The following is a 17813-nucleotide window of genomic DNA, read 5'->3' as shown; positions in this document are numbered from 1 at the left end:
AGTTTTACAAATTTTCTATTTTGTCAAGAATTTTTCGCGAGCATAAACTTTCGCGAAAAGGGCCAAAATTCGCGAAAATTGCGAAATTCTCTGCTCGCGAAAGTTTCTACGCCTAAAGTAAAAGTCCAAGAATGGTCCAATAGGGCTCAGAATTGAAATATTCGAATAAATTTATCAATTTTCCCAAAAGCGACTTTTTTGCCCGAACTTTAAATTGCTGAAAACGAGGAATTAACCAAAATTCGGAATCAGCATGAAAAATAGTCGAACGTGCGCAACGCACTGGGCTCAACTTCAGTGGCTTCAAATTATTCCTAGGCCCAATTGTAGACCCCCAGATATTTACCCAATGAACAAGTGTGCCAAATTTCAACCAAGTCCGACCATTTTGGAGGCCTGTAGTCTGCTTCAAAGCTTTAGCCTCGTTTTGGCAAAAAACTCGTCCCCAGGCCCCAAAAATATAAATTTTTGAAAAATGCAAAAAGCGCCCCCAGATATTCACCTAAGGAACTAGACTATGTTATAGTCTAAGACGAATCACTATCTAAGAAAAAAGCCCAAAGCCGAAGAAAATTCGCAAACGGGTTTTTTTGCCGAAAAGAGTTAACAGTCGGTAGAGTTGCCAGTCTTAGACTATACGATTTTGGTACAAAATACAAAAACAGCCCAAATCGCACGAATTCGAGTTTCCGTATGCGAGGCCAACTGTGTTCGGTATTCGAAAAAATCAAAACAAAAAAAAAGAGGCGGGAGAGAAACTGAGATAAAAAAAGAGGGATTCCAAGAAATATTATAGTTCTCTTTGGAGACCCTCTTCCTTTTATTCCCTTTATATTTTCTTGGAACTACACTTTCTTTTCTTAGAAAACAATTTTTTTAAACAGTAATTTGTTTATTAAGTTTGTAATTTCTTTGCAACAAGGATATCTATCTAAACTTTCACCTTATAAATTTCTTAAAAAACATCAAATCATGTAAGTTTGTTTGTATGTTGTTTTTTTGCCTGAGGATTATATCTTTATATTTACCCCTTTTATATATTAAAGTCCATGTAAATAAAAAGCTATAGTATATTCTCCCCACCACCATTTGCCCAAAGACAAAGGATATGTATACAAATCATTGACAGTTTTATAAATACTTGCAATTTCGAATTTGTGACTTTCCTGTTTTGTTTGATAACAAAATTTACAGTAGTGGATGAAAAATCTTATGATAAATTTGCAGGGAAAAAGTAAAAATGCTCCAGCTTGTAAAGCTTTGCAGTTTGTTGATCTTGCTTTGATTTGAGCTTGAATTTCTTTCTACCCAAAAAGAGACGTTAAAAATGAGGATGAAATAGGAGAAAAGTTAAGAAATTCCCAGAAATTAGCTTAAAATGGAAAAGTACCAATTAGTAATAAACCTTGAGGCAGATTTAAATGACATTAAATTTCTTATTTACAAAAACTGATAAATAGGTAATTCAATCATGATAAACAAATGATTCTAAACTGTCTTCCAACAATACTGTACACGTTTTTTATTTTATAAGGAACACGTTTATAAGGAACTCGAGGCTGAAAATGGTTCAAAAAATAAGGAATTGTTAAGGAACTGCTCAGGCTGATAATAAGTGGATTTGAAAGTAATGTACCTTATTGGGACTAATTTGACCAAATTTTGATCTTTCAAGGGGCAAACAGTTCAAAATTTCCTATGTAGTAAGGAACTCGATAAGGAACTTTGAGACTGAAATTCTCTGTAAAAATAAGGAACTCCAGGCTCAGAGCAAAGTTAAGGTTCCTTATAAAAAAAACAACATGTATTACAGTCTCGACTAATTCCAGAAGGCTGATGTAAATTTTTCCAAGTCATAATATCAAATTATATCAGGACGTCAAGTGAAATAAACGTTGGTGAAATATTCCAAGTCATAATCTCAAATAGACCTTTTTTTAAAGAGACAGCCATGTTGAATAATCATGTACTCCAGCATAAAAACAATGATACAGCCATGCATAATTTTTAAAATGGCTGCATAATTGTTTTCATGCTGCTGGAGTACATAATTATTCAACATGGCTGCCTCTTTAAAAAAAGGTCTATTGTACCAGGACGTCAAGTGAAATATTCCAAGTTATAATCCCAAATTAAACCGTGACGTGAAGTGAAATATTCCAAGAAATAATCTCAAATTGTACCAGGATGTCAAGTGAAATATTCCAAGTCGTAATCTCAAATTGTACCAGAACGTCAAGTGAAATATTCCAAGTTATAATCCCAAATTAAACCAGGACGCGAAGTGAAATATTGCAAGTCATAATCTCAAATTGTACCAGAACATCAAGTGAAATATTCCAAGTTATAATCCCAAATTAAACTGCGACGTGAAGTGAAATATTCCAAGAAATAATCTCAAATTGTACCAGAACATCAAGTGAAATATTCCAAGTTATAATCTCAAATTATACCAGGACGTCGTGAAATATTGCAAGTCTTAATCTCAATAATAAACCAGGATGCTGTGCCAAATATTTCATTTCTGTATTGTGCTCTCTGCAAATTACTGCCATATTTTCCCATGCATCCAATTTCTGAATTTCTGATTCTTACCTAGAAAATTTAGAATAATAATCTGATAGTTTTTACAGGTACGACTAGGTAACTGAACTTCTCGACAATTCAAATCAAAATGAGAAAATGTGAAAGTTTTCGAACAAGAAGTATGTTTAAAAGCAGTCTTTTAAAGTCCACAATTGACCACTTTGTTTGACATTTTTCAAAGTTGTCAAAGAACTGCTAACACAAGATGAAAATAACCTTTTAAGAGTGGAGATATGAGGGTATTCACATATCTAATGAAACACTGCCTGTGATTCATAGGATTCATAAAAGAAATATACAAACTGACTTACCTACTTAGTTTCTCTGTGTCTTTTTGCTGTATGTAGACTTGTTGAAAAATCATTTTAAAACAGCTTCTACAGAAGCATACTTGAGAAATAAGTACTCCCTTAAATTAAGTCATCTTGTAGTCTCAATAAAACAAATGAACCAAGAAGAAAAATTCCATAATGAGCTGGATTTTCACAGAAAAACCACAGATCCATCTTGTCCTTGTGTCTTCCAGTCTTCTTCCCAGTGACCAGCGTGTTTTTGATCGTTTGAACCAAGCTCGGCCTTTAAACTTAGGCGATTTTCACCACGGAGCGACTAACCAGTCTCACTGGTTAGTCCAAGCAAAACCGCAAAATCTTTTTTATGCCAAAGAGTTATCGTCCGTTTCTTCGAAACTCTCCCGCCGATTTTTTTCCGTATACCGCCATAACGCCATACCGCCATTTTTTCCCGCCTCTACTATCACTGTAACGGACGATAACATCGTCTACTAAGGAACAAGTGTGCAAAATTTTAGACAAATCGAACAATTTTTGAAGTCTCCAGGCTGCCCCAAAATTTTAGCCTCGTTTTGGCGAAAAACTCTCCCCAGGCCCCAAAAATCAAAATTTTCAAAAAATGAAAAACAACACCACCAGATATTCACCCAAGGAACAAGTGTGCAAAATTTCAGCCAAATCGAACAATTTTTGAAGTCTCCAGGCTGCCCCAAAGTTTTAGCCTCGTTTTGGCGAAAACTCGTCCCCAGGCCCCAAAAATCAATAATTTTGAGAAATGAAAAAAACACCCCCAGATATTCACCCAAGGAACAAGTGTGCCAAATTTCAGCCAAATCGAACAATTTTTGAAGTCTCCAGGATGCCCCAAAGTTTTGGGACATACACACACACAGACAGACAGACACACACACACACACATTCTCAGATTCTAACTCAACTGAAGTTGAGAATTGATTTAAAAAAGATATGGTTAAACATAAAATTTCCAAAAAAAAGTCATTCTTGTCGAAGTTCTGTCGGCTAATGCAATCTAAAAATTATGGTAATTTAAGACGTGCCATAACTTACCTGAGGGTACAGACCTCTACAAAACCACAGTAATCCATGAGGACCATGATGATTCCGTAAGTGAACAGCAGCCTAAGGGAAATTTGGCTAACAAACTACGGGATATGCAATGGTGTACAATGCCAACATGAAACTCAGTATAATTTTCCCAAAGTAAAAGAATAAATATATTTCAGCAAAAAAAAAGGTGAAATATCTATAGAAAAATAAAGCAAACATAAAATATTGAAATTTTTATTAGTAAAAAGAAATAGCAATTCATGATATAAAAATATACTTCTTAGACTACAAAAGACACACAAAAAAATTAACATCATTCCCGAAAAAAATAGACAGACAACCCAAAAATGTACAAAAATATAGTCCATCCCCGTGTTCCAAAATGCTTTTAGATCGAGTCATTATAAAATCTCGCATTATACCACAAAAAAAAAGTCGTGTAAGTTGTTTGGATGAGCTGGAGTTTTTATAAGATAACTTTACTTATTGGTCATTTGAAGTAATAGAGATGACGCGTTATTTGGAAAAATAACACTAAATTATTTTTGACCTATTTTGAAAATTTTTCGCGTGTATCTAATTTCGCGATTTTGTATTTTTGAAAAATTTAAACGGTATTAAATTTCGCGAAATTTAACTTAAAAAATCGCGAAATTTAGTACCCGCAAAATTTTGTAACAATCGAATTCGACCTCTAAGTGTAATGGGATTTAAAAAATAACTCAACTCAGAAAAGCCTGAGATCCCTATACTGAATATTTCATGACTTTCCTTAAACTGTCATTCCCCTGACTAGTTCATCCAACAAAATGCTAAAAAATATAGGATAGATTTCTAAAATAAATCGTCATACAAATCTCGAATTTGGTCGCGTTTTCGTTCTATGACGTCATGTTCCGTCATGTCGGGAATTAAATCATCGTCATTACATTCAAACGCCGGACAGTCGTATAATCGGTTGATTTGTTTGACGTCTAAACATGTCCATTGAACACGTTGTCCGAATTTGAGATCGGGATCGTGTTTTGAGATGAGTGTTTTTTGTTCGTCACTGGAGAAAGCGTAGTTGGAGTAATGCATAACACTCTGTAGCAAATATAGAAATAAAATATTTTAATAGGGCAGGCATCAAATTAGTCTAGCAAGTTAGACGACAAATTCAGACATAGTAGAAATAAAGCAAAAAGTAATGGAGGGAACAATTTTAGTTTGTAAACACACTAAATCCCATAACAATAATTGTATTATCATATAACGCCTATACTGTATAACACCCATTATAAACGACTCAAGTCTAGTATGAAGATTGAAGAATAAATATTGAAGCTTCTCTCGTCCGGGGGGGGGGGGGGGGGTTAGTCTCTCTAAGGGTCGTTTTTTCACAAACTCGAGTCAAAGAAGAGTGAAAAGTCAAGAAAGAAAGAATATTTTTCCGAATGTATTGGAAAATTCTTTTGAAAAACGAAGAAATTTTTGTGAAAATGTCTCTCTAAGGGTCGACTTTTGGAAGTCCCGTCCTCACATACCCCTCATCCGCCAACCCTAGTAAGTACTTTTTTTACGGACCCCATGTGCTGCAATATAGGTGCGATGTGTGCACCATCCATGATTTACCTCTCCAAAATGACTAATGACTTTGATAAAGATGAAAAATCTCTCCACAAATCATAAGTAACTTACAAAGAAATTGTATGGTATATCCATATTATCTGCTTGTCCGTAATCGTATTTGCGGAAATTATTCTTCAGCTCTGAAGAAAAAGAAAGAAGATAGAGATAGTTAGAAAAATTGTAAACTTTCATGACATAGGGCTTTTCCAGAAAAAAAACATGTACCTCCTGTTGAGGAGGTCCATCCCTCTGTGGCTGGAAATACTATAACCCCCTGGAATTCTAGGCAATTTCAGGTTTAAACCCCTCTGGAACTCTGAATGACGTGATACAATCTTTCGCGAGCGCTATCAGAATTATCAAAAAGCGAATTAAGGGACTTGGGTAGAGTTTGTCATTTGTCTAGATCCTGACTGGTTAAAACTGACGGTAAATATAATTATTCAACTCTTTAACTAAGTAAGTACACGTTTTTTATAAGAACATCCAATATTTTTGAAGCCTTCAGATGTTCTTAACTTTTGAAGTTTTCAGCTTAAAAGTGTTTTTAACATGTTCTTATTTTGACCATTTTGTGAATTTTTTTTACCATTTTCCTAAGAAATAGGGTGTTTTTGAGTCCACAAAGCCTTAAGATGGTCTTAGCTTGTTCGTAACTTTTGGCCATTGGAGCCTTATGTTCTTATATGGTTTGTTCTTATAAAAAAACGTGTAAGATGAATGATTTTCTTTACAGATTTGTATTTCTATTATAGACTCTAAAACACCCAATTTCTCAATTTCTTAGGAAAATGGACAAAAATGCTTAAAAATGGTGAAAGTAAGAACATTTTTAGGCTTCAAAAATTTTGGATGTTTTTATAAGAAAAAACGTGTAAAATTGCAAACGCAATACATGCTAGAATAGAAAACATACTTGGTTTGATGTGATCGAATCTGACTTCTACGTGTTCGTCTCGATCACTTCTCGATTGTTCATGAATAATCCCGAGCACGTGCATCATTTCGTGTTGCACCGTACCTGTGTGTGATTGGTTCAAAATTGAAATGAAAGAATCTGATTGGTTTAAAAGTCTAAGCCATGAAAAATTTATGTTTGTAGGACTTTCAATCTCATCCTCCTTTGCGTTAATTGATCGTGTACGTTACATAGTTTTTTACTTACAATAGCAAAGAAAAGTAATAACTTTCACATCTTTCAAATTATTTCGAAATGAACTATATGATTGAGTGTTATAAAAATTCTACCTATAATCTCATGGTTGATTGAAATTCGATTGACGGTTTTGCTTACGTTCATTTGTAATTTCCCGCGAACTTGTAATTTCCCTCCTAGCTTTTGTAATTTCCCTCCTAGATTTTGTAATTTCCCGCAAAAGTAAAATTTCCATTTTTTGGAAATTCATCACCTTTTTTCGAATTTCTTACTAACTTCGAAGGCTTAAGTAATAAATGGAACACTATCCAATTAAAACTCGATTCGTGTTTCTATGACTTTTTGAGACCTATTTTCAAAGTTTTAGATTGATTTCCAGTGTTAAATTGACGTTTTTCAGAATTATTAGTAAGAATTTCAATCCAAACCATGAGATTAACCAGGAATCCCATGCATGTTTTCGTGAAATTCGTTGCACTCGAGAAATTTCAAAAAATTTCAAAATTGACCTCGAAAAATTTATCCTGAATTTCCCTCATAACCATGAGATTACTAGTACAAATAATTGTAACTAACGTATGCGACTCAGAACGCTGTTTGGGACGAGTCCAATGTTCTGTGATGTGGTAGTAACGACAATAAAACCTACCGATACGTTCACACCCTTCAGCAAGGTGGACATCCTGTGGTCCACCCACACGCCCAACTGATGAACTACATCTAAAGAAAGAAAACAAATTATTATTAATATTATATAACAAGTGTACGGTCGATGAACAATTCAATGTTAATGAAGCAAGTGCAAAAAAAAAAAATATCATAAATCCTCAAAGGGATTATCAGATGATTTTTTATATTTGGCTTAGAGATTCCTTTTATGGTCCTAAGAAACACCTCCAAAGTTTTTGACCCAATTATTTTCCAAAGTTGAGATATTCGACTATGAATTTTCAATTTTTTACTTGAAAACAATGGAAATTCAACGTAAAGACCGTGTAAAGACTTCATTTTTAGAGAAGTTATAAATATCTCAGCTTTGGAAAAAAATTGGGTCAAAAGACTCAGAGGTGTCACTCTGGACCATAAGCGTTGGTTCGGGCAATTCAATGTCACCGCAATGAAGCACCGTGAATTAAATTTCCTTTTACAAGCAGCCCCGATTTTGAGTTCGGGGGAGGAGTTGCTTAACATTCTAAAACGATAAAAGCTTTCTAATGACCAGCACTAATATCATACCATATTTATGGTTAAAAGGCCTATCGTTTGCCACAATTAGATTATCTACAATCGACGCCGAAATATTTGAAATTTGTTTTTCTCAATTTGGCACAAAAGGGGAATTCCTTCAAAACTTTAAAACCGCAAGTGATTTTAAAATGCTTTGAGATACAGTTCGGAAAGTAGAGTTTTAACTCTGAGTTTTAACATAAGACTTAAGACCTTACGATCTCCGGATCTAAAAGCTCAAAAATGTTCCAATAAGGCTGAGAATATAGCCTGGAAGCCACTTAACCCCTCCCAAATCGAAAAATCTAATGAGGCAAAGTAGAAGTAATGAAACTCTCACCCGACCTTTAAATTCTGAAAAACGTTAAAATACCCAAAATTGCCAATATATTTCGGCGCTGATTGTAGAAAGATTTTTCCTTTACAAATAAGTAAAAACATTCGGCTTATTTTTGCAAGGCGAGCATTTCGAATCTTTATTATTCGAAACTTCATTATTCGAATCTTTCTGTAATTAGAACTCAAGTATTGGTCGCCTTAGCTTGGAAGTCGTATAGATTACACTCTGTAATTCAAATCTTTCTCTAATTCGAAGAAAATTTTTGTGTCTTTTGAAGATCGAATTAGAGAGAGTCAACTGTCAACTGTATTAACCAGATGAGATGAAGTTTTTATAAGATACTTTGATAATTGGTCATTTGAAGTAATAAAAATGAAGCGTTCTTTAGAAAAAGTAACAAAATTGTTTTATTACTGGTTAACGACCAACCAAATCAAATAAGAGCTTGTAAAAACTCCATCTCGTCTCGTATTAACATTACCCTTTTCCGTCTTTGAATACAACATAATCTTCATCTTCTTTTTCTTTGGGAACATATCTGATACATGTGTAATGATTGAAATTTCTGATGGCTTGTTTCAAACGCTTTCGCAGTAACGGTTCTGAAAGATCAATTCAAGAAAATTAAAAAATTGTTGCATAAGTGAATAAAAAAAGGAAGTAAAAATGCTCGGTAAAGAATATCCTTTCCACTACCGGTAGCAAGAGATGATTTTCATTGCAATGTTCTAATAAGTTTTCTGCTTGGTCGACAGCCATTTGCCCCCTCTTTCTGTTCATCCTGATCAATATACACTAGCTTCCTCGTCAAAATAGGTCAAAATAGGTTCTCGCGAAGAGAAGTCTTTTCACACGACATTTCAAAATATTTTTCCTAGTTTTAGACTAAAACGCTCATTTCTTTAGGCAAAAAAGAACAAATTTACCCTTTCAAAATCTATTCTCAGGCAAAATTGAAAAGTTAAGCTACTCGCCAAAAAAGTTATATCTTCAAATCTTAAAAGTTATTCCAGATTTTTGCTGTTTTCCAAAATAAGTTTCATTAAGTTAGTTAACACTACCTGTAGAAGGTAGCTCATAAAATACAGATCGAATTTTTACTTGAGGGTCTATAAAAATATGTCGAAAACCAAAAAAAAAACAGATTAAAACAATCACGCAAGAAAATTTTCTGTATATTAAGGGAAGAACTATCGCGATAAGATTTAAGAAACTTTCATCAAAGAATAAATTTGTGTGATTCTTTTATTTTGTCAACTATCAACTTTCTTAAAATGACTTTTATTTATTTATTTATTTTCCCACCCTATCATTTACTAATTGTTGACTTTTTTCACAACAATCGACCTAAATAAGTACACGTTTCTTTCATAAGAATATCCAAAATATTTGTAGCCTTGGGATGTTCCCAGCATTTTGAGTTTTAAGCCAAAAATTGTTCTCTACATGTTCTTATTTTCGCAATTTTTTGAGTATGTTTGTCCATCTTCCTAAGAAAGATGTTTTAGAGTCCGCGAAGCCTCAAAATGTTCTTAACATTTTGGTCATCGAAGTAATGTTATATAGTTTCTTTTTATATACTGTATATCTTTCCACGAGAATAAACCTTCACAGAGTTTACTTTCTCTACTCTTTATTTTGGCAGCATATGTTTGCGTTGGTTTGCTTTTTAAAATCGAGTAAAGTAGTTTAGAGCTATGACCAAAAGGCGATATACGATTTCTTTTATATAAGGAACACGTTTATAAGGAACTTGAAAGATATCCAACCTAACAATTTGGCTAAAATAGGAGGGGAAGCTTGCTTTGAAGCATGTGTATAAAAATGATTTTATCTTTGAAAACGTAGTTTATCTGTGAAATAGGTGGGGGCTCAGGAATTTCTAAAATACAGGTGGAGGTTGTCCTAAGAAGGTCGGGGTTAAGTATTGCTCAATTTTTAGGTGGGGGTAAAGTTATACAGGTGGGGGTTACTTTTTTCAGGTGGGGGTTGGAGAGGTGTTGCACACTATGAATTATCTGGAGAAAAAAAAGGAACTTCAGGCTCAGAGCCAAGTTAAGGTTCCTTATAAAAAAAGGTGTAACTAAGAAGGAAGCCGAACAGATGGGAATAAAATACCGACGCAATATAAGACGTCTGAAAGATTCGTGAAATGAAATATATCACTTTATCTTTAAATTCATTAACATGTCATTTATCTTTTTAAATTAATGAGCTTCCCTATGTTCCAATTAATGTTTTTAAAGATATTAAGCATGTCGGTTATTAAATTAATAAACAATGGCTTCCGCGTGGAGGTTGCTATGGTAACATATTTAATTTTAGACATGTAATAACGATCAGATTCATGTTACTAGGTTCCCTCTGCAGAGCAGGACCTACTCTAAAATTCGCCAATACAAACACATATTTCTTAAAGGAATATTAGACCAATGAACTTGTAAAAGACATAATTTAAAGGCACAATTTCAGCAAAAAATTCAATCAAAAAAGAACACAGTAGAAATTTTTCAAATTTTATACCTTAAAGATTAGAATGCTCTATAAAAAAAACAAAATTTTTGAGGCTTAAAAAACCTTGAAAATCCTAGTCTCGACAATTAAATACTGGCCATTCTTTATAAATAAATCTGTAAGCCTAAGTATATGGAAAACCTTTACTGTAGGAAATCAAAATAATAGCTCAAAGCTCGTTAGTAATAATAATTTCAAGTATATTTATAACGTTATTCGACGATTATAAAAACGCAGTTAAAAGCCTGTGTAAATTCATTTTAAAACGAGGTTTTAAAGTCAGTACTTTAATTTAATGACCACCTCTTAAACGAGAGACTGAAGTTTACACGTTTTCTTTTTAAAAGAACATCCAAAATTCAGATGTTCTTAGCTTTTTGAATTTTAAGCCTAAAAATGTTCTTAGCATGTTCTTATTTTCGCCATTCTTTATAGTATTTTTGTCCATTTTCCTATGAAATTCGGTGTTCTAGAATCTGCAAAGCCTTAAAATGTTCTTAACTTGTTCTTAACATTTTGGCCATCGAAGCCTTATGTTCTTATTTAGTTTTTTCTTATAAAAAACATGTACTTCTATAAGACTCACCGGGCAAAATTGTTTCAAACGGAATAGGAATAAGTAAGTTATTGATGACAGAATGCCATGCTGGTTTAGAAGTTTTAATGAACCTTTTAGCTAGCGTGGGTTGGTATACACTGTGTATATAAAGCAATGTGGGTTGACATTTTCAATGAAATATGAACGTTTTTATAAGATAAAAAGATGGTCTCGTTTTTTTAATACTTTGTAGGCATTTTGGTTTAACTTGTTGACCTCAAAGCCTTATTTTTATTCAATTATTTTTGTTCTTATATAAAAGTGTGTGAGATATTTTCTTTATCTTTGGAGTTGTTTCAGGTGAATATTTATGTTATTTAATAAGGAGAACATGTAAAATTAAATGTCGAAATCGACTCCAAATCGACTTGAATAATGAAAAATATTCGCTTGAAAACTCATTTTTAGTAAAAGGTGACTTCAAACAATTATTACACTGCATATGTATCAATAGGGTTTTAATGGCATTGACATGGTTAAACTAATTGACCACGTTTCCTCAAATACACATTTTTTTATGAGAACAGACTATATAAGAACATAATGCTTCGATGGCCAAAATGTTAAGAACAAGTTAAAGACATTTTAAGGCTTTAAAACACCCAATTTCTTAGGAAATTGAACAAAAATACTCACAAAATGGTGAAATTGAGAACATTCTAAGAACATTTTTAGGCTTAAAACTCAAAAAGTTAAGAACAACCGAAATTTTGGATGTTCTTATAGAAAAACGTGCACTTTGTGTGGGTTCCTGGTGTTTCTCGTATAAGGAAGAAAAAGAAGCTTCCAGAAAAAGTTATTTCAGATGTTTCAACAAGCGAAAAGAAGAAGAAGAGGAAAAATTAGGCCATCTGTAAACACAACAGTGTTATGTTCATATATTGATTTTTTCACTTAGCACAAATACACAAATATTCGCCCAAGCAAATTACTGATGATCGATTTTTTTTCAGCTTTTTCACACTCTTTGGTGGGCTTTTTATAACATTCATTTCTTTTTTATCCATCAAAAGGTGATATTTAACAACGAATTATGAACTACTTAACAGAATCGAGTCTTCTTTCAAGGACTTTTTTCATAGATTTTTATCATGAAAAAAACTAGGAAATAACACTTTCAAGGATAGTCAGAACAATACTATTGTAACTATTTTTCCTTGAAAGTCAGAAATTTCAAAGTGAATTATTTAATGAGAAAGCCTATCATATAGCCAAGAAACAAGCGTGTTTCCAAACCAATCAAAGAGACTGAATAACCAACTAATCCCATCTGTCATCTGCAGAAACATTTTTGTTTCTTTTAAAATAGTGAAACTTTTAAAGGGATAGATAAGGTGGTTGGAAAATTTCTGCAATTTCCTTCTCAAAATATTGTAATTTTTTGAGTTCTAAAAAAACGACTTGCCTTATAAATTACAGAATTCACTTTTTACACCCTCAAAACACCTTAAAACGTTATCTAATTGGGAAAAATAATAGTTTTTATGGCTTAAAATAGTAACTTTTAAAAAAGTATGGCATGGTCTGCAAAAAAGTGGGCATGAATGATAGATTTATAAGGTTTGACAAGAAGGAAAGATAAATGACAATGATCTCTTACTGAAGGATTCATGAATGATGTATGGTACTCTCCCTTTTGGCCAATGACGTTTTTTGCCGTCCATGGCAATTTCAACAGCACTTCTTTTACTATTCTCTCCTAAGACAGCTCTCCGTAATCCTTCATCCATGATCATGTCGCCTTCAAATTTCTCTGAAAATTATGATAAGAAAACATGCTGATATTATAGAGTAAAATTAATGCTAGAATTCTAATGAAGAAAAATATCCTAAAACTCTATGATTTATCATTCTCCTTGAAGTATATACAAACCAATTCACCAAGAGTGCTCAATGGTTGCATGTATAACACAACCAGGGTGAAAACATACGATTTTAACAAAAGTAGACAAGACTCAATTTAGTATATACTGTCAGTTAGTGTCGAAGTGCTGACATATGAATAAATTTTTACTAGCCAATTGTAACTCTAAAGATTAATTTAATTGTCATTATTCCCTTAGGTATCAAATCACATTTTCCAATTCAAATTTTCATATATCAATCTTATAAGTGAGAAGTATGTATTTTTTCAACACTTATGTATTAGCTGATGATTCGTAAAAGATGAAACTGACAATACTAAATTTATTCTTGTCTACCTTTCTTAAAATCATGCTCCTTCATTTAGTAGAACACTTTTGAAGGAACACTTAACCTTTAAAATTATATGATAGATCATTAATAACAAACAAAATATTATATATAAAATCAACAATGTTTTCAACAACATTTTTTTTTCGCTTTCAGAACTTCACCAGGTAGTCTTCAATAAATTATATGTGAATTATCACAAGGCAGACTTTTCGTGTGAAAAGTGAAAAGACTTTACATAAAATAAGTCTCTTCTAACAATATGTAATTGAAGCATTTGACGAGATAGAATGATTTTCAATTTTCTGCCTAAAAACTACCTGACAGGGACTAAAATTTTGGTTTTTGACAAGTTCCATTTTATTATCCTGTCAGCTGTCAAAGTCAGTGCCTATTTTTTTGTTTTATGTAATCCTAACTCACCTCCAATTTTGGGTAGATCATCAGATGTTATTTCTGGCTGATCATCTCCTGAGTCTCGGCCACCAAAATATGGATCTTTTTGTTTTAAAAAATCCCTCAATTTTGCTAAATAAGAAAGAAGAAATCAATTAAATTTACTACATTGAATGTTTTACTTTAGAAATAAAAAATTGAATTTACAACATAAAATTTGAAATACTTAAAAAAAAAATAAAGTTCTATATAAGAAACCTCAAAATCGATTGCTTTGATGTTATGTTCATCAAACATCATGTAAATGGATAAACTTTCCTCAAGGACAATTTTTAGGGAATTAGTTAAGTCAAAACCAGAATAAAATAAACTCATTTAAAAAAATGTCCCCACTGCAAACATAGATACCAGACCCCTTCCTTTTGATTTCCTATTTTCTAACTTTATCCAGCTGTCTGGCTATTAATTAATATTATTCTCAAATAATATAGTTTTACACTGAATACCTCAAGTAAGCGCACAGAGGATCACTGCAATTCACCTATCAGCCCTTAGCAGCGCAGTCTGCTTTTTAGGGGACAGTAATGAATTTACAAGGAACATTTCGTTCTCGAATAGTATTTTTAGACCACATCTAAATAAAACCAAACAAATTCCTGCGAAAACTCTAGAGCCATTTTCCTGAGTCTCTGTGTTAGAGTGCAAACTATTTTTAGCATTCAAAAAACTATATTGACATTACTTTAGTGTTTCAATGCATGGATATCTTACATTTTTCACAAGAGCACTCCCCCAAATGTGTTTTTGATATTGTCATTGAAAAGAATTTTCCATGTATATATTATCATTACCAGTTTCCTAAAAAGCGCTAAGGGTTGATTTGTGTATTGCGGTCTAATGAGGGTGACCCAACTTTGTGTTTGTGATTGCAAAAGTTTTGCAAATGTATGTCAAAGATTCCAGATTAATTTTGTGTTTTAGAAATCCACGAAATAGGCCTTGTAGGATGCGATACTTTAGTGGCAAAAACATAATATAACTACCCAAAAAATTACCGTAAAGTTGGTCTAATAGCGACATCCCTTGTCTAATTCTGACACCCTTCTTTAGAGAAAGGAATAATATGAAAGCTTGAATCAGTGATTGAAAAAGGATTATTCCTCTCTGACCACTAAGCAAAGAAAAACAGTTTTAACCTTTCTAATTTCTATAAATTTTGGGGTATATTAGATAATATTTTTGTGCTAATTTTTTTCATTCATAATTGTATCTTGTCCTACCAAAGGCCTATTCAAATAGTACGTTAGAAAGTTGATCACTATCATTTTTGTTTGACGTTTAATCCAGCTCTTTTTTATGTGGGATCCATGGTTTTGAGAGAATTTCACTGAAGTAGTAAACAAAAAAAACACTGGAACAAATGTCAATCGAAATGGTAGTGCAATTTCATAAAGGCTTTTCTTTTGCATCTTGTAGAAGATAGGGATATTCATTGTATTTCACTTAAAAACTCAAAAACCTACTTCATGCAAGTGAGGGGCAACTTTCATTAACCCTGACACTCTCTATACAGCAGATCTTTCTAGTCTGCAATTTACAAAAAAAGAGAAATGTAACACACAAACTTACATTTGATAATAATAATTTCATTTAAAATTGTAGATACATTAAATAAAAAATCACAGAAAGTTTAGCCTTGCTTGCTGAAAATTACCCTACTAATCGATATATAGAGCAGACAAACAACCCAAGCAAACTGTTATACACATTTAAACAATATAAACAACCAAAAGAAACAATTCAAAAGACAAACCTTAAAACAAACAAACCATTGTTATTCAATTTCAATTTTTAAAATAAGCCCATGTGCATCAAACACCAAACACAAAAATTCTAGACAAAACAATGAATTAAAAAATGTCAATACTCACCAGTTATCCTTTGGATATGTCGCATGTGTTCATCTCTGCTTTTGTCACTATGAAAATGAAATCTTTCTGGCTCATCTTCTGAAACCATATCATCGTAATATCCCACATAGCGCCTTGCAGAGGCTGCCTGCAGCCATAGAAAAGCTATTACACCCAAAATAAAAATTAGTTTTTCCATATTTTAAATGAAAAAAGCGACCAGCGCCTTTCAATAAAGTTTCAAAAAATCTCTGTTTCTTCCTTCTTTTATCATCGACTGCTCTTTTTTGACACTGAAAAAAAATTTTGGTTTCGATCTCTGCTCCGCGAAAGGAAGATGTTTACATTTTATTGGTCATCAGCTGAAACAACTTTTCATCATTACGTAATGTTAAACCGTTTTTATAAGAATTTTATTTTATTGGAACTACTAATTTTTTTCACATTTTGTCGATTTTCTAATAAAAAATTGACTTTTTTAATTGCAGGAGATTTTACAGTGGAAATATTCTTTGATTGACAAAATCTTTGACTGTAATAAATCCATTAGAAAATGGCAGAGGCCACAGTGCAAGGTCATTCATTTTATTTACTATACTAAACATATTCTCTTGATCTTTGGAAAAACCTCGACGAAAAATTTCTGTCACGCCGTCGCACAACGGCCCACAACGTGCATTGGTCTTAAAAAGTGGTCGATAATGATATGATAAATTGCAACGGGTTAAAATGAAATGGCCCGGGGGGGGGGGGGGGGGGTACTAGGGTTGGTGAATGAGGGGTATGTGCGGACGGGACCTCCGAAAACCGACCCTTAGAGAGACCAAATTTTAGTGAAAAAGTGACCCTTAGAGAGACTTTTTCGAAAAATTTTCCCTGATTTTCAAAAATTTCCTACCCTTAGTGAGACTTTCTTGTAATTTTTTCTCTCAAAATCAAAATTTTTTTCTAAAAATCGTGATTTTTCCCACCCTTAGAGAGACTACTTTGAAATTTCCTGATTTTTGTAACCCTTAGAGAGACTTAGAAAGGTGAAAAACCCGACCCTTACCGTCCACACATACCCAGCACCTATTTTTGCCTAAGTACCCCCCCCCCCCCCCCGGGTGAAATGGTCATGGATGCATACATAAAAGATAAAATGGGTTTCGAAAACAATCATGTTTTTTTAAACGGGGCTGCTGTGAGACACCCTGTACATCAGATACGAAACAACGGGATGGAACAAGGAACAACTATTCTAAGAGGAAGCCTTGAATCAGCCGCTTAATTGTAGCATATCGGGGATGAGGGAAAGAACCATCTATCATATTTATCCACCCGCGAAAAAATCAGTCCCCCGCCTCGTAAAAGATGTTTGATGTCTTCCCTGAATGGCGTAAAAAACGTTCATATAACGTGTTAACTAAACGATAAAGCAACTACCGTGAAAAGCACAGGCCGAAATCATATATCGACCTCTGTGCCGACCAACCAGATTCTATTCAGCGCGCAATCAACGCAGAGAAAAGTAACCATGGCGACAATTCATGATCTTGGATTAAGTTCAAAGTTGATATTTTTATTCCCGTTGCGTTGAAAACAACAACTAAAAAAGTCATCCATGCTTTTTAAAAAGAGTCAGTGATTAGAGATTTGTCTGTTATTTCGATTTAATTAAAGTAATTACCATAATTAATAATTTAGTAATTATACTGTTATACATTTGGGAGTCATGTAGAAGATTCCTTTTGAAAGAAACCCATTTCAATTACACCAGATGAATGTTAAGCAATGAAAAAACAGATTTTCCTGATTACTCAAAGTTCAACGATCACTTCTATTGAAAATTCTATTGTACAAACGTTTTCATTAAATGAAAGTACAGAAAGACGGCTCGTGATACAAATCGGACGGTTTCTACATGATTTGACGATAAAAA

General features: G+C 33.1%; 1 protein-coding gene across 1 annotated transcript; it reads right to left on the bottom strand.

Moving 5' to 3' along the window:
• Nucleotides 1-4685: 4685 nt before the first annotated feature.
• Nucleotides 4686-16181, bottom strand: LOC136817693 (zinc metalloproteinase nas-4-like). Its single transcript, XM_067074008.1, has 8 exons — nt 15914-16181; nt 14010-14114; nt 12994-13146; nt 8763-8883; nt 7364-7434; nt 6475-6579; nt 5628-5698; nt 4686-5033 (listed from the first exon to the last, which is right to left on the bottom strand). Exons 1-8 carry the CDS (start codon nt 16089-16091, stop codon nt 4782-4784), a joined length of 1056 nt encoding a protein of 351 aa, XP_066930109.1. The 5' UTR covers nt 16092-16181; the 3' UTR covers nt 4686-4781.
• Nucleotides 16182-17813: the final 1632 nt, after the last annotated feature.

This window comes from Clytia hemisphaerica, unplaced genomic scaffold (genome assembly GCF_902728285.1).
Source record: "Clytia hemisphaerica strain Z4C2 unplaced genomic scaffold, Clytia hemisphaerica genome assembly, whole genome shotgun sequence".
Classification (NCBI taxonomy): domain Eukaryota; kingdom Metazoa; phylum Cnidaria; class Hydrozoa; order Leptothecata; family Clytiidae; genus Clytia; species Clytia hemisphaerica.
The sequence above is the reverse complement of the archived record's forward strand: the minus strand, read 5'-3'. Positions and strand labels throughout refer to the sequence as shown.

What these genes read in the sequence shown, in the direction of transcription:
- LOC136817693 (XM_067074008.1), bottom strand. Translation starts at nt 16,091, where the DNA reads ATGGAAAAACTAATTTTTATTTTGGGTGTAATAGCTTTTCTATGGCTG. An exon ending in ACATATCCAAAGGATAACTG is followed by an intron (nt 14,115 to 15,913) that starts GTGAGTATTGAC and finishes TTTCTTATTTAG; the next exon opens with CAAAATTGAGGGATTTTTTA. An exon ending in ATATACCATACAATTTCTTT is followed by an intron (nt 5,034 to 5,627) that starts GTAAGTTACTTA and finishes TATTTGCTACAG; the next exon opens with AGTGTTATGCATTACTCCAA.